This window comes from Microtus ochrogaster, linkage group LG7_11, assembly GCF_000317375.1.
Source record: "Microtus ochrogaster isolate Prairie Vole_2 linkage group LG7_11, MicOch1.0, whole genome shotgun sequence".
NCBI lineage: Eukaryota > Metazoa > Chordata > Mammalia > Rodentia > Cricetidae > Microtus > Microtus ochrogaster.
In genome coordinates, this window is record NC_022032.1 from 1,132,193 (window position 1) to 1,158,199 (window position 26,007).

At 50.3% G+C, this 26,007-nt stretch overlaps 1 protein-coding gene across 8 annotated transcripts in view; it reads left to right on the top strand.

Moving 5' to 3' along the window:
* Positions 1 to 26,007, top strand: part of Ank1 (ankyrin 1) — a 182,076-nt gene that overhangs the window by 136,982 nt on the left and 19,087 nt on the right. For all 8 annotated transcript variants that reach the window (XR_003378308.1, XM_005362423.3, XM_013352009.2 and 5 more), the window contains exons 17-38: positions 546 to 743; positions 3,063 to 3,161; positions 3,726 to 3,824; positions 4,052 to 4,150; positions 5,065 to 5,157; positions 5,552 to 5,624; positions 6,325 to 6,348; positions 7,330 to 7,426; positions 7,778 to 7,856; positions 9,259 to 9,356; positions 9,440 to 9,664; positions 10,196 to 10,350; positions 10,686 to 10,897; positions 11,292 to 11,496; positions 11,827 to 11,923; positions 12,090 to 12,318; positions 14,293 to 14,418; positions 14,545 to 14,664; positions 15,799 to 15,877; positions 16,130 to 16,204; positions 18,202 to 18,333; positions 19,185 to 19,331. Coding sequence is in view for 7 of the 8 variants with exons in the window: in XM_005362423.3 (XP_005362480.1) it covers positions 546 to 743; positions 3,063 to 3,161; positions 3,726 to 3,824; positions 4,052 to 4,150; positions 5,065 to 5,157; positions 5,552 to 5,624; positions 6,325 to 6,348; positions 7,330 to 7,426; positions 7,778 to 7,856; positions 9,259 to 9,356; positions 9,440 to 9,664; positions 10,196 to 10,350; positions 10,686 to 10,897; positions 11,292 to 11,496; positions 11,827 to 11,923; positions 12,090 to 12,318; positions 14,293 to 14,418; positions 14,545 to 14,664; positions 15,799 to 15,877; positions 16,130 to 16,204; positions 18,202 to 18,333; positions 19,185 to 19,331 (2,761 nt within the window). In the remaining variant the exon portion in view is untranslated. The remainder of the gene's footprint in view (positions 1 to 545; positions 744 to 3,062; positions 3,162 to 3,725; positions 3,825 to 4,051; positions 4,151 to 5,064; positions 5,158 to 5,551; positions 5,625 to 6,324; positions 6,349 to 7,329; positions 7,427 to 7,777; positions 7,857 to 9,258; positions 9,357 to 9,439; positions 9,665 to 10,195; positions 10,351 to 10,685; positions 10,898 to 11,291; positions 11,497 to 11,826; positions 11,924 to 12,089; positions 12,319 to 14,292; positions 14,419 to 14,544; positions 14,665 to 15,798; positions 15,878 to 16,129; positions 16,205 to 18,201; positions 18,334 to 19,184; positions 19,332 to 26,007) is intronic.

The window sequence follows — 26,007 nt, forward strand, 5'->3', positions numbered from 1 at the left end:
GAATAGTCATACATACTGAAGAGGAAGTGTGAGCGTGTCAAGAGCCAGTCATTCTGTTGATCTGACACAGGGTTTTTCACTATGTGGCCCTGGCTCACCCTACCCCAGCCTCTAGAATGTTGGGATTACAGCCATGTGCTGCCATACGTGGTTCCCTGTTTCTTTTCCATATGAAGCGTTTGGGCCTTTGAGTCCTTTCTGCCAGGAGGGAGAGACAGAAAACTTGAACTCTTCTCTCCCCTACCTTCAAGCTGGCATCTGAATTTTGCTTGGTAACATTGCTTCCTGCCCAGCAGCGAGCACATCTGAGCGAGATGGTAGGTCATCACACTTGGTGAGCAGGATGCAGATATTGCCGGTGATGCGAGCCAGCCAATCTAGCTTCCAGCCAGCAGTTTGTGCATTTGTTCTTCTATCTAACATGCTTTCCTTGATGATGACAGCCTGCTCAGAGGGCGAGCCAGAGCCTACCCCCACCCCGTGCTCTCCTGCCTTTACCTCGGCTGTTGGGTGGGACAGACCTCAGGTACCTTCTTCTGTTTCAGAATGGCTACACCCCTTTGCACATTGCTGCCAAGCAGAACCAGATAGAGGTGGCCCGCAGTCTGCTGCAGTATGGGGGATCAGCGAATGCCGAGTCTGTGCAAGGCGTGACCCCGCTGCACCTGGCTGCCCAAGAGGGCCACACAGAAATGGTCGCCCTTCTCCTCTCAAAGCAAGCCAATGGCAACCTGGGGAATAAGGTAGGCCCCTCTGAGTTTGCTCTGTAGCTTCCGTGTAGGCAGCAGCTTACGTACTTACCAGAGCGCTCTGACTTTCCCTGAGGCCTATGGGCAGGATCCTGGTAACAGCCTTACATCAGTTTTATCTCGGTGCCATAGGAATCCACAGCTGACTGGTAAGACTGTGACCCCGAGGCTTTGTAGCCTTCCTGTGTCATTCTGCCTTTCTCTGCTCCTTTGAGCATCTTCAGGAAGGCCACAATGGGAGCCCAGAGTATACTTGCCCCTGAGTAGCATCTACATTCGGGAGTTCATTGCATAATTTGGTTCTGAATGTATTGCCAATAGCTTTGGCAATAGTGGGAGTTGTTTGGAGTGTTAAATAGAGCCCCTTTGGGCAACAACTCAACCTCAACTAGCTGTCACCCATTCCTGGCAGTGGAGATTTCACTTGGTAATGAATGGTATCTAGCTGGGGCTTTGTCTCCTCCGTTATTTGGTGACTTCATTCAGACTTCTCTCTTATATGTATATATTTATTATTATTATTTTTATTTTTAATTTTTTTTTTATTTTTACTTAAAATTTTCCACCTCCTCCCCTCCTCCCATTCCCTTTCCCTTCCTCCCCTCCCCCCATATGTATATATTTTAAGAAACTTTTACTGTCGTATGTTTCCATATGACCCTTAGTGTTAGTTTGCATTCCCTCCCTTATCCCACGCCCTCCTCCCCCTCTCTGTTTAATCCTTCCATCCCTGTCTCCCTGCCTCTCCATAACTATTCTATTTTCCTTTCCTTGGGAGATCCTCCCCCTCCCTACTTCCTTACTCTCTCCAAAATCTCTGTGCTTGTACAGATTGTAGCATGGCTATTGAAGGCTTAAAAGCTAACATGCATATAAAAGAATATATACAATATTTGTCTTTTGGGGTCTGAGTTACTTCATTCAGGATGTTTTTTTTTTCTAACTTCCTCCATTTATTTGTGAATTCCATGATTTCATTTTTTAACAGCTGAGTCACATTCTGCTGTATAAATGTACCCCATTTTCATTATCCACTCATCTGTTTGGGTATCTATGCTATTTCCAGTTTCTGGCTGTTGGGGGTAAAGCAGCAATGAACATGGCTGAGCATGATCCTCTGTAGTCGGATGCAGAGTTCTTTGGGTGTATGCTCAAGAGTGCTATAGCTGGATTTTGAGGTGGACCGACTCCCAGTTTCCCAAGGAACAGCCACGCTGATTTCCATGGTGGCTGTATGGATGTGCACGCCCACCAGCAGAGGATGAGTGTGCACCTTACCTTACATCCTCACCGGCATGAGCTCTCTTTTGTTTTGTGGATCTTGGCCATTCTGACATGTTTAAGATGAATTCTCAAAGTAGTTTTGATTTGCATTTCCCTGATGGCTAAGAATGCTGAGCCCTAACCCTAAGTGTTTCTCAGCCATTTCTGTTTCATCTTTGTGAATTTCATTTAGTTCTGTACCCTGTTTTATAATTGAGTTGTTTGTTTTCTTGATGTTCAAGGTTTTTTTAGTTCTTTAGTTCTAATATCTCTATTTTAGATATTAATCCTGTAGCAGATGTACTATTAGTTAAGACCTTTTCCCATTCTGTAGCCTGCAAATTCTTGGGGGTTAAACAAGCACAAGGAACAAATAATCCCAGACCAGCAAATAGCAATCAACACCCTGACACACCACTATCCTCATAGGAAGGCTGATGAGAAGCCTAAAAATGTGGTCCTTCCGCTCCCAGAGGGGTCCACCCCTCACACTGCTGTGGGCTGTGGGGCAGTGGTAGCGCATGCTCTCAGAAGCTGCAGTGATTTTAAGTGAATTGCGCTTTCTCAGATGCCCCCTGCTCTGCCCTTGAGATGAGTCGGCAGAAGCCTGTATCTTCTAGAGTAAGAAACCGAGGCACTGAAGTTTACCCTGGAAATAACAGTTCTTGCAATTGGAAGTCTTTGTTAAGCGAATCTGTTGTCTGTGGGTCAGCCTCAGCCCACCGCTTAGTTCTATAAAGCTTCATTGGAACTCAGCCATGCCCGATGGTTTCCATGCTGCTTAGGACTGCTTGTTACCAGGATTGGCAAAGGTACAACGTCACAGTCTCATCAATTAGCAGTCGGGCCCTTAATAGAAAAAGCTGCCTGACCCTTCCCTACGCTAGTCACCTGATATTCAGGTGAGGACTTGGAGGTCCAGGATAGGAATATTTTACCAAATAACCAGTCGGGCTGCCTAGGCCCGGGGCTTTCAAGTCTCACAGTTCCGTCACGATAGCCTGGAATTCTTCCCTGGCTCAGAACTGATGTATGTCTGTCTCTTTTTAGAGTGGCCTCACCCCGCTCCACCTGGTAGCACAAGAGGGCCATGTTCCAGTGGCTGACGTGCTGATCAAACATGGTGTCACGGTGGATGCTACCACCCGGGTAAGGCAGGCCACCCCATGCCGCATCTATAATGGCTCCCTCCCTTAGCTACATGCTCCGTCACAATCCACCAAGACGTGCCCCCCACACACACCTTAGACCATCACGGGGCACCCCCTCACACCCCCTCACACCCCCTCATGCCTTTTCCTAGGACTGGTAAGGAGTGGATGGCTCTCTCCGATCCCCCACCCCAGCCTTTCTAAGTGCTGCCCAGACATTTGTCCCCACTGTGTCCTCTCTGCTTCTTCCTGTTACCTGCCCTGATCATCTCCAAGGCTAACAGCTCTTAGCCTAACTCCCTCTTCCGGGTTCCTATCAGCCTTCTGATTGCCTGCCTGGTGGCTTCAGCAACATCTCTGCTTCCCTTGTCTGACACCGATCCTGTCCCTTCTCTAACCGACATTAGCACGCCGTGTCTCACAACAGTGCTTGCCCTTTCCCATAGCCTCCTCCCCTCCCTTAAGCAGCTGCTTCTGTGTGGACGCCTTGAAGCATGGCTCCACTGGTGCTAGATATGCCCAGATGACTTCTTCCCACCCATGTTCATCTCTTGCCTTTCAGATGGGTTACACCCCACTCCACGTGGCTAGCCATTACGGAAACATCAAGCTGGTGAAGTTCTTGCTGCAGCACCAAGCAGACGTCAATGCCAAGACCAAGGTACAGGGAGGGGTCCCTTACACCCAACTCCTGAGCTGACAGCTCCTAGGAGCTCACTTAGGAGAGAGCCAGAGCCACTCCAGGCCCTGCTTCCGTCCCGAGCTTTGACCCTAAAGAAGGAAGTGGGGGGAAGAGTTTTAGTAGGATGGACTCTGGACTTTGTATGTATGCTGCTCTTCCCCCCCAATGGCTAACTGATCCTGCCAAATGTCTGCCTTACTTCATAGCTAGGATACAGCCCCTTGCACCAGGCAGCTCAACAAGGACACACAGACATTGTGACATTGCTCCTGAAGAATGGTGCTTCTCCAAACGAGGTCAGCTCGGTGAGTACCCACCTGAAGCCATTCCTCACAGCTTGGGGAGCATTCCCTAACAGTACAGGTTGATGACTCTCTGGAGTCAGGACTGAGCTATGCACCATAGTGTGGCTGCCTTGTATACTCCGGAACTTAGCCATCAGAATACGGTTATCCTTCCCAATACCATGCCTCCTCCTCTCCGGCTTGTAACTGCTCCTGCTGACATGCCTTCTGGCGTGTTCGAAGCTACCTTCAGGAAGGATGGCATAAGTAGGCAAAATTAAGTGGTTTTGGACATCAAAGTCTCCCCTAGCAGCCTTGGCGATTGTTCTTCGGAATGAATTCCCTGTCCTGATCATGGGGTTTGTAGAGTTAACCTGCATGGCTGTTCCCAACTCAGAAGGCTGTGAACTCTTGACTGTAGGTGTTTGCTGAGGGTGTAACTGCAGGTGGACCGAAGTCATGTGGGGCTCAGGCACATTCTGCAAGCAGGAAAGACCTTCCAAGGGAATAAAAGCTTCAGGCCTTGCCGTTTTCACCTAAGCCTTTCTCTCAAAATCGATGTATTAAAGTGTGTCCTGTCCCATTTGGGGAATTTGTGGGTTCTGACTGTTGTAACTAGTTAACTAAAGAGTTCAGGACTGTTGTTAGCTATCATAACACTCAGTGACCGACAGCTGAAGAAAGGGTGTGGGAACATTGCCCTGCTGCTGTGCTTACCTATATCTTCTCAACACTGAGGGCTTACAGTGTGCCCTGCTCGCCTTCCTGCCCTGTCTCATCTCTGTGGCCTCCAGGATCACAGACTTGTGCACAGATCTTATCTCCAAAGCCCAGCCGGTCCACTTAGGCCCTTCTGAGATTTCAAGCAAACCTGGTCTGTGTGCAAGAGGTAGGCTCTCCCCTCTGACGCCCTGTCTACTTTCCCTCTGTCCTAGAATGGAACCACACCTCTGGCAATAGCCAAGCGGTTGGGCTATATCTCCGTAACCGACGTGCTCAAGGTGGTCACAGATGAAACCAGTGTAGTGGTATGTCTGCCCCTCCCCCGAGGAGCCCTGCCCCACCTCCACCCTCTATCCCAGTTACAGCTGTGGGCCCTAAGGGTTACTACCCAAAGTCAATGCCACCCACCTGGTAGGCACTACCTAGCTACAAGTGAGGCAATACTGCCACCTAGTGCCCAAAGGATTGGAAGGGCTTGAGGAAGGGGGTGAGGTAAAAGGGCGGGCAGTCTGAGGTCTGGTGTTATGCTGATACCTGCCAGGCTTCGGCGTCCAGATCAAATGCTTTCTAGGTCTGGCTTTCTTTGGAAGTGCATCTTTCCGTCTGCTTTCCTGGCTGCTCGTCTGGGGGCAGTAGCTGGGCTAAAGCAAAGATACCACACTCCACGTGGGTCTGAGCCCCTGCCCTTCCTCCTTCCAGTTAGTCAGCGACAAACATCGGATGAGCTACCCTGAGACCGTGGATGAGATCCTAGATGTGTCTGAAGATGAAGGTAAAGTCTTTGGTGATGAGCTCAGGCGCGATCCTCGCAGACTGCCCTTGGTGTCTCTCGGAACAGATCCAGGCTGGACGTACAAGCACACATTGAAACTAGGGTCACCCGCTTCTTACAAATATTGTCTGTTGACAGAATAACTCCTTTCAAACAATCCTGGGTGAAGGAAGATTGAGAATTTAGGGGTTAATAGTTTAGATCTCAAGTCTTTATCTGCGAGCTAGTTGGTATATAGGACGTTCCTGCATTTGGTCAAGGATGAATCTACTCACGGCAGCTCTAAGAGCTGGCGGTAGCTGCAGCAACATCTGGCTGCTGTTTTCCTTGAGCCTCCAGAAATGACAAGAATGCTTGTTTAAAAAGAGAACACATCTTGGTCAGCTGCCCTCCGACAGTGTGGTGGGGCAGAAAGTTTGGAGTCCTCCGTCGTCACTGGGGGAACAAAGGTTTCAACATCATGATCTCCAGGGTATCTTCCCCATCTCCCGTCCCCCAAGTAAGCCCTATTTCCTCACAGAATTGAGGAAATGCAGGATAGCAGGGTTGAGCCTGCTCTCTGGCCCCTTCTGTCTGGAGTTCGGTGGTCGTGTGACAGTCAGCTAGACAGTTATAGCACACGCACCCTTAACAACATGCCTCTCGCTTTACTGGGTCCGATGCTGTCATTCCTTCAACTTGGCTCTTCTTTGCCTTCCAGGAACCACTCAGATAACTATAATGGGTATGAAATGCTTTCTGTTCCCTGTGGTCTTTCTCACTAGAGCCCATTCCATCATAAGCACACACGTTCTCACTAACCCATGCCTGCTTTGCATCCTCCGTGGCCTGCAGGGCCCGGAGCTGACTAAACAGGACATGCACACCATGACATCACCTCTGTCTCTGTGCCCATGCCTCCGTGTCTGTGCGCATCCTGCATGAACAGTTGCACCTCCATCCTGTCAGCTCCAGGTCATAGGACCGGGCTCCTCCCACAGGGCAATAGTCATATGGGCCCTAGAGCCCAGGTCGCTGCTCCAGTCGGGCTAAGAAGAGGGGACGGGGTGCAGGGAGCTGGATCCTCTTTATGGGATTTGGAATTACAACTGACAGTTCCAAGGTGATGGGAAATAAGGGGATTCAGTGACAAAAGAATGTCCCACCCTTGAGTGAATAGGTTTGAGCGCTGTGTTTCCCCCTCTGTAGTGGAAGATCTGTAACCTAAACTGGGTGTGATGACTCGTGATTTTAATCCCAGCGTTCAGGAGGCCGAGACAGGCAGATCCTTGAGTTCAAGGTCATCCTGGTCTAGAAAGCAAATTCTAGAACAGCCAGAGCTGCATAGAGAAAGTGTCTTAAAAAGGAAAAAGAAAGAAATATCTGTAGCTGTGACCTTTTGTGGCGCCACTTTACGCTCTGAACGAGCTGTTGTGTAATGGGGATCTCATCAAAGGAAAAAACCTTCTTCCTGACTGTGTTGTTTTCCACCCTACAAAGCTGAGGGGTGCACACAGGGACTAGGGACTGGCCCACCCTGGGCTCTAGTGCTGGAAGAACAGGACTGGGAATCTCCATGGCTAGCAGGCCTCTTGGGGTATCAGAAACCAGCCCTGCCCTCCGCTTTCGAGCAGACGTTGGGAGGTGGACTATGAGAAGTGCTTGCTAGGAACAAAGGTGATTCCTTGTCTCTGACCTGCCACTCACTTGAGCTCCTGGTTTTCAGGTGAAGAACTTGTTGGCTCCAAGGCGGAGAGGCGGGACTCCCGGGATGTGGGTGAGGAGAAAGAGCTGTTGGATTTTGTGCCGAAGCTAGACCAAGTGTAAGATGGGCCCAGTGTGGGCGGGAGGATCATGCTGTGGAAAGCCAGGAGCCACTCTGGGAATCAGAGTAGAGACGGAGGTGAAGGCCAGGCTTGGGCGTGTCTGGAGATGGAGGGACTTAGATAAAAGCCAGGCTTGGGCATGCCTGGGGATGGAGAAGCTTCAAGGTTCAGGGGAGACGTGGGTCCATTCGTAGATAAGAGAGTCATTTTATCACATGAGAGGTGAGGGATGAACCAGCCAGGTCGTTACAGATGGGCTGAGGTTTGTCACTTAGGTCTCTCAGGAGTGACGGAGGGACCTACATCAAATGTTCTGCTCTTTTAATTTCTAATGTCCCTGATTCATAGGGTGGAATCTCCAGCCATCCCAAGGATCCCTTGTGTCACCCCTGAGACTGTGATCATCCGATCTGAAGATGCGGAACAGGTAAGGAACTCCTTGTCTCTTCCCGTGGCAGAGAGTGTGGACATTCCATGATTGTGTTCCTATGACCTAGGACAGTAGGAGCTGAAGTAGAGAACTCACACCTTCAGAACCATGATCCCTGTGTTCTGTAGAGCCTGGTACGGTTGGCACACTCATTATGGCCACTGTGAGTTCTGGGAGCCTCAGAGGGCTTCAAGTGTGAGAAACACCATCATAACGTGCTGTAAAATACTCAGGCCGGCCAGCTGCGGGAGCAGGAAGGAAGCTTCCTCTCTCTGCAGAAGGGGCCACTGTCTTCCCTCCTCTTCCCTCATTTTATCATAGAAGCCAGAAACCCCAACACTGACAGAGGGGTATCACACTGTTCTCTGCATAACAGTTATTCCTGACAGTACCCTGGCTTGTGCCTTCCTCGCCTTTCACACGAATTTGTCCAAAAAGGTAGATAGAGGGGGAGGAGGAGGAGGATTTCAGACAGTTTTGCTAGTCCGTTGGCACTTTCCACCAGAGCAAGACCATCTCCTGGGGAGGTGGGAGAGGGGAGGTGGGAGAATCGATGTGTTGTCAAGGCCTGACTGCCGAGGTGGGCTGCATCCCCTCCCCCTCCACAAAGGCTTATGAGTCTGAAAATATTGTGCTCGGGTATCAGCACAATACAACATTGGTGTTGCCGTGAGTCTGAGAGATAGTCAGATGGGACCTTGATAACACTGTGACGTTGTCCCTAGATGCTCTTACAGCAGCAGGAACAAACCCAGGGGGCCTGAATGAGTCTTGTCCTGTAATCATCCCATTCTCTACACGCACACACACACACGCGCACACACACACGCGGAGAGAACCCAAGGCTTTGTATGTGCTAAGCAGAGCCCCAACATCTCTTTCCACATCTTTGCTTAAGTCATAAACCCAGTCAGAGGCGTACACCATATTGCACTATACTAATTGGCCATCTAGGGCTCCATATACACAGCTGGGTTTAATTGTCTCCTATGACGGAGCTCCTGCCAGCTCTGAGTGTGGACTTAGATGCATGGGTTCCTGTGAGGCAATGAATAATCTCCTTCCACTGGGGAGGAATGGGAAGCCCCACAGCCTGATGGGCTCACCTCACAGAGCCCTCCTCATGCAGTGCCAATAGGGCAAGTAGCCATGAGGCGATGGTGCAGGATCTAGCACCAGCCCTGGAGAAGAAAGCACGGGTCGGGGGAATGGCAGGAGAAAGGGCAGACAAGTGATCAATTTGTGCATCGAGCAGAGGACAGTGAGCAAGGAGAGAGACTAAAGGGATCAGAGTTCATTTCATGGAAGCGGTTTCTCCCAGATGAGCTCCGGGACCTGGGCACATGTTTGTGTAAACTAGGGGTAAGATGGAGACCAGAAGCTTTCTGTTTTTCTTCAGGGATCTAAAGAATACGATGAGGATTCCCTCATCCCCAGTAGCCCAGCCACAGAGACCTCAGACAACATTAGCCCCGTGGCCAGCCCCGTCCACACAGGGTGAGTGTTGTACCAATCTGGGACCCACTTTTCCTGCCCTTGAGAAGGAAGTCAGCCAGGTCATGATCTACCTGTGCCTCTAGGTTTCTGGTGAGCTTCATGGTGGATGCCCGGGGAGGATCCATGAGAGGAAGTCGTCATAATGGCCTGAGGGTAGTGATCCCTCCCCGGACGTGTGCAGCACCCACGCGCATCACCTGCCGCTTGGTCAAGCCTCAGAAGCTGAGCACACCACCCCCGCTGGCTGAGGAAGAGGGCCTGGCAAGCAGGATCATTGCACTGGGACCTACGGGGGCCCAGTTCCTTAGGTGAGATATGCCGTCCTGGTGAATGTGTCCCCAACCAGTTCCTGCCACTTCAGCTAAGACTGAAGGACCACCCTACCTGGGCAGTGCCCAGCATCTCATTTCTTTGCTGTGGTGACAAACGGGCTTGCCTGCCCCTCTTGGGCCCGTGAAGCAGTCTATGGCTCTAGAGGAGCTGGCTACTCTCAAAAATGCTAGGATACTAGAGAGGAGAAGAGAGGAAATTTGGCTATTTGGGGACCTAGGGTTTATTCAAATGAGCATCAGAATGCTCATCTGGAAGGCATTCCCCACAGAGGGTCTCCTAGGCCCTTGAGAGGAATGAACCACAGGTTCTCTTTTCTCACCCACCTAAAGCCCACTGGGTTCCCCGGAGCTCTGCCTCAGTGGCCCAGGGCAGCTCCCTTCCTCCCCAGCCCTGGCCAGTAGGTCCTTCTCACTACAGGCTGTGAGCAGGGCCCACTGCCATCCCCTGTGTCCAGGCATCCGGCCTCCTCTAAACATCCTCCCGCCGTTTGCTATGCTCTACCTTAGCCCCGTGATTGTGGAGATCCCCCATTTCGCCTCGCATGGCCGTGGGGACCGTGAACTGGTGGTTCTGAGGAGTGAGAACGGCTCTGTGTGGAAGGAACACAAGAGCCGCTACGGAGAAAGCTACCTGGACCAGATCCTTAACGGCATGGACGAAGGTAAAGGGGCCCTGGAGTTCCAGGCGGGTTTCCTGCTTTAGGAACGTGGGATCTGGGGCTGCACACTCCAGTTGGTCGGTCAGCACTGCCTGGAGTGTGAGGCTAAGAGAGACAGGGAATGGTCCTTCTTACTAAGTGCTGGATCCCCAGGATATGTGAGAGGGTAAAGCGCCCCCCACCGCTGTGCGCAGTGCCTCTTCTACTGGGCCTCTGGGTTCAGATGCTTCTCCTTCCAGGCCACCTCCCTGCCAAGCCCCTAGGGAGGGTATGTGTCCAGGATGTGGAGACTCTGGCACCTCAGTCAACGCTCATCCTGAGGCAACTTGTGTTTCCAGAGCTGGGGAGCTTGGAGGAGCTGGAAAAGAAGCGAGTGTGCCGCATCATCACCACCGACTTCCCCCTGTACTTTGTGATCATGTCTCGGCTCTGCCAGGACTATGACACCATTGGTCCTGAAGGGGGCTCCCTAAGAAGCAAGCTGGTGCCCATGGTACAGGCAACGTTCCCTGAAAATGCTGTCACCAAGAAAGTGAAGCTGGCCCTACAGGTGACGTGGCCCCTTTCTCTCAGTTCCTAAGATTACGTGGAGGTCAGGCCCTGGAGAAGACGCTTAAGGAACTCTGGGAGGGCGCGGTGACCACGTGTTTCTTAAAGAGTTGTAGACAACCCAGCATGGCTACTGAGTGTGGTCAGCTGTGTCCTCCAGGAAGGATTCCACAGAAGGCCCAAAGTGGGCCAAAGCGCTGAGGAAAAACATGGAGTTGGAGATAGAAAGTCAGGAAGACACTCAGTCATGGGGTCAGGCCAAGGGGGACGCCCTCCGGTCAAAGTATATGGGGGAGTCCCGGGGGGTAGTCACCTCCTAACCTGAACTTTGAGGGTACCCAGCTGACCCTATCTGAGTGCCTGGGGCTGAGCCCTCTGTTTTTGGCACTTCACAGGCCCAGCCTGTCCCAGATGAGCTGGTGACCAAGCTCCTCGGCAACCAGGCCACCTTCAGCCCCATTGTCACTGTTGAGCCAAGGCGCCGGAAGTTCCACCGCCCCATTGGGCTTCGGATCCCACTCCCTCCCTCCTGGACTGACAACCCGAGAGACAGTGGGGAGGGAGATACCACCAGCCTACGCCTCCTGTGCAGCGTCATTGGTGAGTGGCGCTCGTGGTGCCTGCTTCCTTGGCAGCAACTGGTTTAGGGCACACACTGGGTGGTGCAAAGATAAAGCTAGCAACTACACTGGGCTCTTACGACTTCCCTGGGGATGAGAGAAAAATGACCTGTGTGTAAGTTGTCAGCACAGCGTGGGGAAATAAAGTTGTAGATTGTAGACCAATGATCCCCCTGATGTTCCATTTCTGGCTTTGTACACACACACACACACACACACACACACACACACACACACACACACACACACGTAAGCTCTCTGCTTATGAATGGAAAGCATCGCCCCAGCCCTGCTATTGATGCTGTTGTAGGTGGAACTGACCAAGCCCAGTGGGAAGATATAACAGGAACAACCAAGCTTGTGTACGCCAACGAGTGTGCCAACTTCACCACCAATGTGTCAGCCAGGTACGACTCGGACCTTTCTAGCCCAGCATGGTGGTTGCAGGGAGCCACCCTCGTGGCCTGGCCCGCTTTCCCAGGCTGGGCTTGAGAGTCCTCCGCCACTTCCCCCACCAGGCAGGGCTCCATTGCTGTGGCACGGCCAGACTCACTGCTTGCCGTCTCCTTTTAGGTTTTGGCTGTCGGACTGTCCTCGAACCGCAGAGGCCGTGCACTTTGCCACTCTGTTGTACAAAGAGCTCACGGCAGTCCCCTACATGGCCAAGTTCGTCATTTTTGCCAAGATGAATGACCCGCGGGAAGGACGGCTACGCTGCTACTGCATGACAGACGACAAAGTGGACAAGACCCTGGAACAGCATGAAAACTTTGTGGAGGTGGCACGGAGCAGGGACATAGAGGTATGGTTCCCGGCTGTCCTCACAGCAGCCCTGGAAGGAAATGAAGCTCTGGGTTAAGGTGGCTCTGGTGGCTGCTCCTGGATCACAATACCTTCCCTCCGAAGTTGTAGGGACCATTAGGATGTACTGCTTCAGCTCCCCAAGAATCATCTTAGATAAGTCATGACAAACATGAGGGCCACCACCACAGGCATCTCAGGGGCTTCTCTAATAAGAATTGGCATTTGCTGGAGTTCGTATGAATCTGTCACACTTGTAACTTGTAAGACTGGAGAGCTGGATCAGCAATTAGGAGCACTCACTGCTCTTGCAGAGGACCTGGGTTCAGTTCCCAGCACCCATGTCAAGATAGCTCACAACCACCTGTAACTCTAGTTCCAGGAGATCCAGTGCCCTCTTCTGGCCTCTATGGGCACCCATATGCATGTGGTGCTCGCTTGCTTGCTCTCTCTCTCTCCCCCTCCCCATCTCCCTCTCTTCCTGTCTCATACACACATACACACTCTCTCTCCCCTCGTCTCTCTCTCTCTCTCTCTCTCTCTCTCTCTCTCTCTCTCTCTCTCTCACACACACACACACACACACACACACACACATACACACCATTTTTTGAAATCCTTTTTTTCTTAAAGTACCTAGCTTATAAGATAAGATTTGGTTCTCTTAACTGTAGGCAACTTCATTACCCCAGTGTACCCAGTGGGAAGCCAAGATTGGGAGAGAGGGTTAAAGTCACACTCAAGTTGCAGAGAGAGTAGCTGTAGGATTTGACCCAAACTCCCTGTTTCTCCAGCAGCCCTGGTACGTGGTAGCATCTGGAAAGCAGAGACTATGTGGTTAAAAGATGAGAAGATAGAAACTGAGTTTTTACCAATTATTAATTGGTAAATTATTACCAATAATTTTATTATATTAATTATATATTGTTATCAATTATAAATTATTACCAATCCCAAGAATCTCTTTCATGTTTATATATAATAAGCTAGGGACCATCTGAGGGTCTGGCCTCTGAATCTTAGCTGGACTTACCTGGGAAAGCTGATGTCTTATTTAGGATTTCTATTGCTGTGATGAAACGCCATGACCAAAGGCAACTTGGTGGGGAAGGGGTTTATTTCAGTTTATAGTTCATCACTATATCACAGCCTATTGTGGGACAAAGTCAGGGCAAGAACTCAGGTCAGGAACTTAGAGGCAGTAACTGAAGCAGAAGCCATGGAGGAACATTGCTTACTGACTTGCTCCTCATGGCTTGCTCAGCCTGCTTTTATATACAACCTAGGGCCACCTTGCCCATAAGTGGCACTGCCCGCAGTGAGCTGGACCGTCTCATGTCAATCATCAAACAAGAAAATGTGCTGCAGGTTTACCCACAGGCTAGTCTGGTGGGGGGGACCTTTATTCCCCCCCCCTTTTTTGTTTTTTCAAGACTTTTCCTAATTGGGGTTTCCTCTTCTCACATGTCAACTTGAGTCAACTCCGAGAGCTGACTTGGAATCAGAAGTTCCGAGCCGAGACACAGGTGTGCCTGGTTCTGATGCAGCCCTGGCACTCACTGGTCAAAGTACTCATTGTCTATGGGCCTCAGCTTCCTCGGCTGTCAGATATAATCACACGAGAACGTCTCAGCTGAAGCTGTTATGCACATAGAAGGAGTCCTTACGTGTGAGGCACATTTGTAGCCTTTTGGGCACCTCTCACAAACAAAATATCTTCAGATAGACCCAAGAACAGACCAGGACCTTTCCAGACGGCATGATCTGCTGTCCTGACAGGCCACTGAGTTCTTAGAAACATCTTCATCTCAAGTCTGCATCAAGAGAGCACAGCTCACTTGTGACATTTTCCCTAAAAGAGCGGCCAGGCTTCTCATAACCAGTCCCCAGCCTCTGCGAGGGACAGTCTGGGGGAGGGAAACACAGAATTACAGACTTGTCCATAGGAGTTCAGCATGCTCGTCTTTTCCTGCAGGTTCTGGAAGGAATGCCTCTATTTGCAGAACTCTCTGGGAACTTGGTGCCTGTCAAGAAAACAACCCAACAACGAAGTTTCCACTTCCAGTCATTTCGAGAGAACCGTTTGGCCATCCCTGTGAAGGTGCTGGCCTCCTATGGCCACCCTCTTTCCTTGGTCTAGGAGTTTGGGTGGCAGGAAGCCCTGAGAACACCAGTCTAGGAGGCATAAAGGGTCCTGCTAAAGCTCCCTGTGTGTAATTGAATCTAGGTGAGGGACAGCAGTCGCGAACCGGGAGGGTTCTTGTCGTTCCTGCGAAAGGCGATGAAGTACGAGGACACACAGCACATCCTCTGCCACCTGAATATCACCATGCCGCCCTGTACCAAGGTGAGCTGCCACTCACCCATGTCCCTTCAAAGCCCCCAGAACACGCAGACATCCAAAGGGCTTCTTTTCTTCGTTCTGAATCGCTAACTTTAATCCCCAGGCTCCCTAGGGTTCTTGCGCTGCTATGGACATGTGTTTTGTGACTAGGGAGAGAAATCTTGCCCTGGAAAGTCTAGAAAGCCTAGTCATGTGATGTGAGGAGCAAATGTCAGGGCCAGGCACCGACAGAGCTGTTCATATTGACATCCAGCCTCCCTAGAACGGGAAAGACAGAGCCCCCTGCTGTTCTTGGAGCCTCTGATACTTACAGCTGAATGGGGACTTGTCCAAAATCAGTTACTCATAGACAGAAGTTGTTAAGTCTCTTTTCCATTTATTTGCCCATCTTTCCCCTCAAACAAGGGGACCCTGGTGTCCCCAAAACCCACGTTTCCATGCTCAGTCAAGGAGTCTGGACCAATGGACTCTTTCTGGTCCCTAAAAGAGCATCATGGCGCAGGTCAGACCTTTGGAGCAACTCCACCCTCAGGTTGTCTCCCTGTTTCTGTCAGTGCTACTGTGCTGTTGTATAAATTATTAGCCTTCTGTGGACACCTAGAAGAGAAACAAGGTCACCTTCAAAAATGTAGCTCGATTTCTCTTTTCTTTCCGGGGATGAGAGAAATGAACCCATTTCTCTCTCAGATGGAGTTGCCAGTGCCTACAAACAGGCCCTGGTGTTAAACCTTAGGCCAGTGTGAGTCAGGAATGAGCCACTGAGCAAAAGAGAATCCAGAAGGAAAAGCTGAGTTTGAAATCAAAATCAGTCTCTAACGGGGGATCTTGTGCAAGTTATATGCCCCGGTTTAGTCACCAATGAAATCGAAGCTAGAATTATACCTACCTGCTTCACAGATAGCTGTGTATGGAATAGAGCCACTCACATAATAATGACTCCTTGGGTCTGGTATTATGGATATTATTCATGAAGTATTTAGGTATCACAGCCTCCCTTCACTCCCACCTCTTTCCACGCATTTTCTCTCGCAGGCCATGGGACACAATGCCCCTTTGCCAAAATATGAGTGCTTGTATCAGCTTCTTTAAGAGGGAGTACACCCAAAATCCATGGTACCCTTTCTTCGTCTTCTGCAGGGCAGTGGAGCAGAAGACAGGAGGAGGACCCTGACGCCCCTTTCCCTTCGATATAGCATCCTCAGCGAGTCCCGGCTGGGTAGGAGCCCCTTGCCTAGCACCCCAATATGCTTGCTCTTACAAGAACAAGGCAGTCTGTCAAGGACTGTCCTGGCGTCCATTCATCTTGTTTTGTCTGCAGCAGACAAAGCCCTCCCCTTAGGTCTCTACCTGACAGTGTAATCTGAAAGTCCTGTGTAACCTGAGCATCCTTCTGTAAGGGCCACACGTCCACCTCATCCATGCTGCAACCTGTCCCGGCTGCTAACTGCAATCCAATGACTCTTCCCAGGTTTTGCCAGTGACACAGACCGTGCAGATATGAAGATGGCAGTCATCACGGAGCACCTTGGCCTCAGCTGGGCGGGTGAGTTATGGAATGTGGACAGAAAGAAGAAAAACCCTCATCTACCTAACCCCATGACCCTTCCTCCTGGGTGAGCCAGGGTGAAGGGTGTCCAGCCCTCACCTCATCACCCATTGTGCATGAGTCGGGGGTGGCCCATTTTATAAGCAACAGCCTTGGGTACCAGTGCAGGGCAGTGAGCTGCCTGCCCCCTCCCCATTTGTCTGCTTCCCCTCTAAGCATTGAGAAAAACCACTGTCCTTACTTTATAGCAAGAGTACTGAGACTCGGGGGAAACCGCCATTTATTTTACAACCTTGCCAAATTGAGTATCAGCCTAAGCCATCAGGAGCACCAGCTGAGCACAGACAAGAGTTGAGAAATCCTAAGTCGTGAGCCTTATGTAATAATCAGGCGGGAATAATCTTACATGCCACCTGGGTTTGATGTTTCCTACTGTTATTTATTTATTTTAATTTTTCTCAAAAACTGTTGTCTGAGTTCATCTCTACATTTAAATTCTGTTTATTTCAAAGCTTAATAGGTGCACAGTCTCGCAGGCAGACTTGGCGGTTACTAAGTTTCTACTCTCAGCTGCTGGTTTGAGTGATGGGGAATAACTAGGCCAGTGGGCATTAGCTCCAGCGTTTCCTGGGCCTTTGCGGATGAGCTGGACCTAAGCTGGCTTGAGACACCTTTGAAAATAAACATCAGATTTTATATCTATCCACACCAGCTCTTGATGGTGTAAGCTGGATGTATTGGTTCACCTGGCTTTATTGCTGGGAATGTGCAGGTCCACCTTCATAAAGCAAGTTGGTAGCTAGTGACAGAACACAGAAAATCAAACAAATAAACGTTAGTGCACAGACAAATTATATATATGTATGTGTGTGTATATACGTATGTATGTATATTTATATATGTGCATATGTATATGTGTGTATGTATGTGTTACATATACATATGTGTGTATGTATGTGTGTGTGTATGTATGTGTGTATGTATGTATGTATGTATCTTGTGTCTGTGTCCACTGCCTTCTCAGTGCTACTCATTTCCTTCTCAGAGGCAGCTTACTGTGGGAAAGGGGGGAAAGGCAAGGTCTCCAGATGTTCCTTTTCACCTCTGACTATAGCTGAGCCTGTGGTACTCCCTGGCTACCACAGGGCAGACAGTATTGGAAGGGAAGCAGGTAGGCAGACGACAATGCCCCACATGTTGATGCGGCCTCGGGCTCTGTAAAAGGACTTGCTGTCTCTTCTCACTCTTTGTTGTGGCCATACTGTGTGCGCTCACCACAGTGCTTTAGACTCAGATACCACAGTGGGAACTCGCTGAAAAGGCATGTGACAGGAGTTCAAAATTCGAGAACTATCTGTTCTTCATGCTATCTCTATTCCTGCTTGGTGTGTGCGTGTGTGTATGTGTGTCAAGGACGCACTGTGTCTATACATGCCCATGAATATATACACATGAGTATGTGCACTGCACCTGTGCACAGCTGCATGCAAGTATATGGTCTGTGCTCTTATATGTGGTGTGTGTGTGCGTGTGCTTGTGTGTGGGCGTTGTATAGGCATGTTCTTGTGCTCACCTTCTCTCCAGTCTTCCTCATACTTAAGTACCCTGAAGTATTCCCCTTCTAAACCTCTGGAAGCAGTCACAATAAAAGTAACAGAGGGAGATGCCATAGTAACCACAGGGCTGCCTTTCTATCCTCCAGTTCTTGGAGGGCTGCCAGTGGCCACCTGTGCTGTAGTGCCTTCGAAGTCTGAGGACTAGCTGGTCCTGTTCCCTGAGGAAGCTCATTCTCAACACTTCCTCAGTGAAGTCATGCGAGAAGAAAGGAAACGTCTTCATTTTCTCATTCACTGCCTCTTTCCCGCCCCGCCCACTAGGAACACAAGGAGGCAGGCACTTGTTCTGCCCCGTCTTTCCTGGTGGGGAGGAACCTGATTTAATGGGGACTGTGACAAGCTCAACACTCATATTGGCTCTTGGTTCTTTGCCTACAGAGCTGGCCCGGGAGCTGCAGTTCACTGTGGAAGACATCAACCGGATCCGTGTAGAAAACCCCAACTCCTTGTTGGAGCAGAGTGCGGCCTTGCTGACCCTCTGGATGGCCCGTGAAGGCGAAAATGCAAAGTGTCAGTACCATTCAGTCGCCTGTCTGTCGGGCTAGAGAGATCGGCTCCTCACCGGAGTCCTTTCTGATTCCAGTCCTGCTGTTGACCTGCGGTTTCCCCTCTCCGTCCCTTCTCTCACTTCTCATAGTCTTAAGGTCTCCTAGGCAACCAGAGCGCATTACCAGTGGCTCCTGCCCTCAATCTTTCCCATTCTCAGAGGTAAAACTTGCCCTGGACCCCGCAGAATAGTATGGTATAAGATGTAAACTCCTGTTTTCAAAGTATTCCCATTGAGTTTCTCAACCAGGTGAGGGCTGTGATCTCAGAGCAGAGTCAGGCGGGCCTGCCCTGGTCGGCTTCCGCTATCGTTCTCTTAGGAACACCCTCCTCCTGCCTGGAGAAAGATGTGTCTCGCTCTTTCTCAGCAACTCCTCCAAATCCTGCCCTGTGCGGGAGCTGGATGCTTCCATCCGCTTCTTACATCCACTGATGTAGACCAGGACTTCAAAAGAACAGTCTTTGGTCTTGGTTTCACACACACACACACACACACACACACACACACACCTACCTTTAGATGTTTCTGGTTTGTGCTCAACAGAACCAGAACACTTGCCAAGCATGCACAAGGCCATGGGCTCCATCCCCAGCGTTGAAAGAAACAAAACAAAACAAAAAATGCCAAACCACAACTGCCACTCTGAGTTTTCTGTAGACCTTTTGTATAAAAAGATGTTAGCCAAAACGGGGAACTATTTCTCTTCCCCAGACTTCCTCCTGCTCCATGGCCTTTAGGTCTGCACAGCATTCCCGTTGCTCTAGAACCATGTGAGCTTGCTCCTCAAGCTACCTCCTCTCTTCTCTGCCGACAGTGGAGAATCTGTACACAGCCCTGCGGAACATCGATAGAAGCGAGATTGTTAACATGCTGGAGGGCTCCGGCAGGCAGAGCCGCAACCTGAAACCAGACCGGCGGCACGGGGACCGGGACTATTCATTATCACCCTCCCAGATGAATGGTGAGTCTCCTATGAGACCAGGCCGAGCTGGGGGCCCTGCCTCCTAGGCCCCTTTCCAAGACACTTCATTTCCCCTAAACCATCTCTCCCTCCTGTTGATGGGAGGGTTGTCAGCGATGAGCTCCTCCTACCAGGGAGAGTAGAGGCAAGTGAGAGAGACAGGTGGCACCCACCTCTGCAGGTGGGCATCCTCCTCCAGGGCTGTCTGCCTCTGTGCCCACATGGGGAATAGTTCCCAGGTCCTCAACACCAGCCCCAGAACGAAGGTCCCAGAAGGGCCTGGAGTGGCAGGAAAGGATTTGAGTCTGGAAAGAAGTTGCCTAGGTCCTTGCCCTAGAATCTCCAAGCTTTCTGTTTCACAAGGCACAAGAGGACCTATGCCCTGGGTCCCTGAATTTTCAGTGGTCAGGAAGCAAGGCGCAGGGAGGCTCTGGCCCAGGACCTAACGGGGATCGGTTGATGCTGTTTGAAATCCCACCGTGAACCCTCGGGACTAAGGGTGTCTTCTCCTTGAGCCCAGTCTCTCTTCCTTGTCACACTCTCTCCCCTTTTCCTCATCTCACCTGTCCCCCTGCACTCTTCAGTGTGGTTCAGCATGGCAGGGAGCCCCAGTGTGGCCCATCTCAAGGAGATGAAGCCCAGGAGGCCCTGACCTTTGCCAAGCAGGCACTTCATGAAGGAGCAGAGCCTGGAGGTCCCAAGACCTTTCTCTTTGTCCACCCTCTCTCTGGCCAGTGGACATGAGCAGGGCTCCACTTTCCCCTCAGTCCAGTGTGGAGGCCCAGAAGCCTGCATGTTAGGTCCTTCCTGTCTGCTGGCTCTCGCGTGGCAGAGACATCTCCTCATCTACAGAAGTTGGGTTAGATTCCAAGCTGCTTACTAACTTTGAAAATCTTGTCAGCTGTAAGATGTGTCTTCTTCTGATGTCCCATACCTCCCTATGGACAGCTATGGGGTGACAGCAGTGCTCCCCAAGCCGGTAGTTTTAAAGACTGTCCCTAGTCATGCACATATCAGATCCAAGGGCACCTGAGTCACGGCTTGGGATGCCACCAGAAAGCAGGGAGTAGCCAGGGGCAGGTGAGTTCTAGACTAGGCTGGACACAGGGCCTCCTTCTGTCAGGTGGGGCCTGTGCATGCCAAACCTCCCCCATTCTCTCTCTCATGTCCTGTGTCTCCTGAAACATGCTATGTGGCCCCAGCAGGCGTGGGGCTCATCTACTGATCATGTCCTGTCTCCTCTCTCTCTACCTCTGACCTCATCCTGACGACTCATTCGCTTGTACTTCCTGTTCTCCACTGTCTCCACCTGGCCAAGTGGACAGAGCTGTCAGAGTTCACGAGTGCATGCCACAGAGGACTCCTAGCTCTGCCCCACCCCATGCATCTCATGGCTGTCCCCATGGGCATCTGTTGCGTGTGCATGGCGTGTCGTCTGTGTTGTCTTGTGGTGGCTGCTGACGCGTACGCTTCTCTCACTCTTCAGGTCCAGAGGGTTCCAGAACAGCCATCTACAGCTATGGGGATTGTAGCTGCCCTCTAGGAACCTGGTTGGAAACTCTATGGGGAGCTCCTAAGTAGGCCAGCTCCCCCTTTGCAGAAGGAAAAAGATGGGCAGCTGAGAACATCTGTAAGCTTTGGGAAGTACAAGTAACCAAACACTGGAGCTTTGGGGTGTGACATGGGCTTCTTAATATTGCCTATGTTATTTCAAGCAAGTTAAATGCACAGATTATTTTAATGCCCTAAATTGAGTTAACATTCATGGGACTAGCAGACCCTTAGAATTTCCGGGGTCAGAAGGACTGATGTTGGCTCCAGTCAGACCAGAAGAGTGTTAATGCCTCAGCAGTCCCAAGTCCTTGAGCGGGACCAAGTCTGTGTGTTCTGTGTCTGATGATAGGGCTCTGTTGTCGTGGGCTAGCCCAACTGGCAAATATTTCTCAAGCGTCAGATACATGTTAGACACCATTATAGGCAGGGGAATGAAGTCAGTTCTTGGGCAAGAAAGCAAAACAAGATTCTGCCTTTGTGAAATCGTCCTTCTGTTATGAGCCCATGGATAACATGATGTGTGTGAGAATACATAATGTGTTATATGTGATATGGCCTCACAGTGATATGGGGATGAACAGGTCACAATAAAGGAACCGAGTAGCAGGATAGGATAGCTGTGTTTGAACAAAGACATAGAGATGATGAGGGAATGTGCCATAGGTAGACAAGAAGGAAAGAACATTCTGGAAGGGTGGCATGCCTGGTGGATTCATAAATAGTGAGGAACCAGAAGGCTGGGGCGGTAGGAGGTAGGGAGAGAAAAGGCGGGAGGCCTACGGAGCACCAGGAAGCTGACCCCTAAGGACTGTCAGAGGACCATTCTGTGGGGGTGGAGTTTGAGCGACAGAATGACATCTTTAAAGGATTCTTCTCTGCTTTGTTGAGTGTAGATGCTTCTGCACTTCTGGCTTCTCTGTGCAGCGTGCTGAACCCCGCCCCCGCACCCAAAAGCCCACAGATCTCCAGATGAGCCTAGACTCTGGACCCTGAAGGCATGTTGCCCTCAGAGGGGGCAAATATCATAAACTGATCCTCGGCCTGAACCTCTCGGCCTCCTAGGCAGCAGGATTGGCTGGTGTATTGTTGTCGCACCAGGATTGGCTGGTGTATTGTTGTTGCACCCCCGTCCCTCTCCTAGGCACCAGGATTGGCTGGTGTATTGTTGCCGCACCCTTGTCCCTGTCCCACATTTCTCCTTGTGGTCAGAAATGAAAGGATGCAAGGGGTCAGACGTGCAGGGAGGAAGAGGCGCCAGCATCCTCTACCTTCTCTGGGTGTCCTCTAACAGGGACACATGGTGCCTATCCCGGTGCCAGCCGAGCCCTACACGTTACTATGTCACCATCACCACAGTTTCTGAATGCTTTGCCTCACTCCTCTGCTTGTTCTCTCCGAGGTCCCAGGGGCTCAGGTCAGTGCCTGCAGAAAGAGTGCGGGGCAGGGGTGGGGTCCTTATTTGAGAGGACTCTCCTCCCACCACAGCTTTTCCTGACCTACATGCCTGCACTGTTGTGGGAAAGGAGACCTGGCCAAAAGGCTGGTTCTCCTCCGTAAGAGGGGACCACCCAGGCCCGTGGAATAAGCACAAAGAAAATAATGCCTGTAAGAAAAACAACAACAAAGAACAAAAATAACCCAAGGCATCAAAAATGAGACATTTCTTATAAGGAAAGAAAAGGCAGACGTCTTGTATCCATCAGCTCCATCTGTCTTGATGAGACATATTTTGTCTAGTTGGAAACAAAATGTACTTATTTATATCAGCGTTCGATGATACGGCTAGTGAAGTGTGACTCCTGCTGGGGACCAGGTTACCTGGTCATAGCTTTTGTTGACTAAGAACATTGAACTAAGAGGATGATTTACTGCGTTTGAGTGAGTACAGACTCAGGACAATAACCTACTAAGAAGAAAAGCCACCTAAGGCCACCTGGAGTCCTGCCCAGCTCTCACTCTACTCAAGAAGCCAAAGCAACATGATACAGGCAGGCATGATCTGTGGGCCAAACCTCCCCCAAGAGCCTCCTCACTAGCCCTAAGGATGAGATGACGTCAGAGGAGCCACGGAAGTGGAAGGAGGAGGCGCTTAACACGGGCCCACTCTCTGTGCTCGCATGGTCGGTCAAGAACAGCATGGAAGCGCTCATCAGCTGCCCCAACAAGAATCTCCTGGGCTGGCTCAAGCCCTCAGAAGTCCTGCCACCTGGTGCTGGAGACTGTGACGGAGGAGTTGGGGCTAGAAGTGTCCACATCAGTCAACAGGAACCTGCTGCAGAGAAAGGCCACTGGAGTCCCACTCTCTTCTCAACTCAAGAAACCAAAGCGAAGTAGTATAGGCACAGATGTCACTATGCAAGGACTCTGTCCCTGGGGCCCTGTGGAACCACTCAAAACTGGCAAGTGGGGTAGGTTCCTCCTCTCACCATGAGAACCTGCTCCCTGCCCTGCAGAGGCCTGTCCAGTCGGGTGGAAAGAAATCACTATATGCTCTAGAAAAATAAGGAAGGAAGGAAGAAGAAGGGAAGTGAAGTGAAGGAAGGAAAGAAGGGAGGGAGGGAGGGAGAGAGAGAGAGAGAGAGAGAGAGAGAGAGAGAGAGAGAGAGAGAAGGAAGGCCCTTGACTTCCTTTTTGTATGTGACTACAATTTGATCTTCCCACGGTCAGACTTCAAATGCAAGACTTTTAGACCAGAAGATGGGCTGGCGACCCAAATGGGACAGGACAGCAAGAGTCCTAGAATGATGAGCACATCTGAACTTAGGTAGGTCAGAAGTAGATCCTCCCAAGGGCTTTTCTACCCCCTGACCTAGTGAGACATCCCTCAGGAGGGTACATAGGCCTCGGGGACCACAGCCCACACTGACAGTGGCGCCTACTCAAGTCAGCTCTGCCGGTGCTGAGCTCCTTGGATCGATGTCTGAAAACAGGAAACACCCCAAAGGCAGTCATCTGGGGTAACAGTGAACAGAAACTATACGTGTGTCTTCTTCATTCACACCTAATTTAGATGGAATTTCCACTCAGATGAAGACCGTGGAAGCTTCAAGGTGGAAGAGTTACAGACGAGTACCAGAACCTCTGGTGTTTGGGAGGCAGCAAACCTTCACCCTGAGGTGTTGGTGTGACTCCCAGGCTGACAGAATGACAGCAGATGACAATCTGTCTATGATGTTTATGATGTACGCTGCTTCTGGCCAAGTCGCGGGGATTAGATATGCCCCCCCTTTACAACGATGCTGCCCAGAACTGGAGCACCCTCTATGAGACAGCAGTTTACAGGACTCCGGGTGTGGAGAAGCGAGCAAGAGTCAGTGGTCCATGAGACACAAACGGAGAGAGTTCTTTGATGCTCAGATTCAGCTTTAACTGCCTTTCTAGGGAAACCCAGGTAGTCTCCCTGGGTTAAGGCGAGGCTGCTGAGGTCGCAGAATCCAAAGCAGCTATACTCCCCAAGTTAGCAGGCTAGGAAAGAAACATCTAACAAGAATCAGAAGGCAACTGGGCGGTGGTGGTACATGCCTTAAATCCCAACACCTGGGAGGCAGAGGCAGCTGGATCTCTATGAGTTCGAGACCAGCCTGGTCTACAAAGAGAGTTCTGGGACAGCCGGGGCTACAGAGAGAAACCCTGTCTCAAAATAACCAGAGAGAGAAAGAGTCAGAACACTAGAGTCCTTTGGAAGTCACCACACACTTCAGCTGAGAATTGAGCAGATATTCCCAATGACTAGCCTGGCCCTTCAGACATTAGTTACAGAAGGACCACACTTCAGGAAACGGGAATAATTAACTGGAGTTTGAGCAACGCATAAGACCTGCCTAAGAAATGCCAAAAGCAAAATGCAATGGGATCAAACTGCTTTCCTAAGAAACTGCTTAACAGGAGAGCCGCCAAGGATGTGCAGAGTAAGGGAAACATCCAGCACCCAAAAAGGTAAAATTACCAGTGTCTGGCAGCTAATTAAAGATGATCAGACACCAGAGTCAGGAAAACTGACTCCGTAATGGGCAGAAGAAGAAGGACGGGAACAGATGCCTGGACAAAGATGGCAGGACAGTCGGAACAGCTGTGATTCCTATTCAGAGCATGGCACCAGGTGGAATTCAGCAGTACAGCATTTGCCTCTCCACACAAAGAAGGCTCTGTCAACAGACACCCTCCAAGTTGAAATACAGGAGGAAGAGAAAAGATGTAAAAATCATCAGTGACCAAAAGTGTGTGTGTGTGTGTGTGTGTGTGTGTGTGCGTGTGTGTGCTTATATATGTGCTGAACGTATTCTGATTTGGTGGAAATTATAAACATGTTGATATAATAGTATCATGGACTCCATATACAGGAAGCATTTTAACAATTATATTGAGGTATGCAATAAGCAAATTGGTCTAAAGCAGGCATGAAAAGGAACTCAGTACAAGGAAACCAAAATAAGCATTATAGACTCAGAGAAAACAGTAAAAGCAAGAAAGCAATGAGTATGAAGCAAAACACCATCAAAGAAGAATGAGCAGACATGACTTGGAGGAAGCTTAGAAAGTTTACCTAGAATGTGTGAGACTTGGGGTCGCCTCTAGTGGTGACAGAGGGAACAGAGGAGTGAGAAAAGGAGAAGGGGGACAGAGAGGAGGAGGAAGATGAAAACGTAATATTAGCAGCAATGTCTTCGATATCAGCACCCAAGAGGCAGTGGCAGGCAGACCTCAGTGTGCTTAAGGCCAGTTTGGTCTAGGTAGCAAGTGCCAGGCCAGCCAGGGCTCCGTGGTTGAGACGCTGTCTTAGAAGAAGAGGAAGAGAGGAAAGTTCAATGCCAACATGAACTGCATAGCAAGTTGGAAGCCAACCTGAGCTGTATAGTAAGGAGGAGGGGGGAATCCCAGTGAAGCAAGCATACTGCAATCTTAGCATTCAGTTGGGGAGACAGAAAGGTAGTGCTTTTCAGCACAGCTTGATTTATATAGCAAATTTCAGGTTAGCCATGTACAGGAGACCCTGTCTCAAAATAAAATTAGAAACTAAATTAAACAAAAAAATAAAAATTCTTCTAGACGTGTAAAAGCTGAAAGTATTTACCAGGAGACCCATGTTACAAGCAGTGTTTAAAAAGAGAACCTGAATTGAATC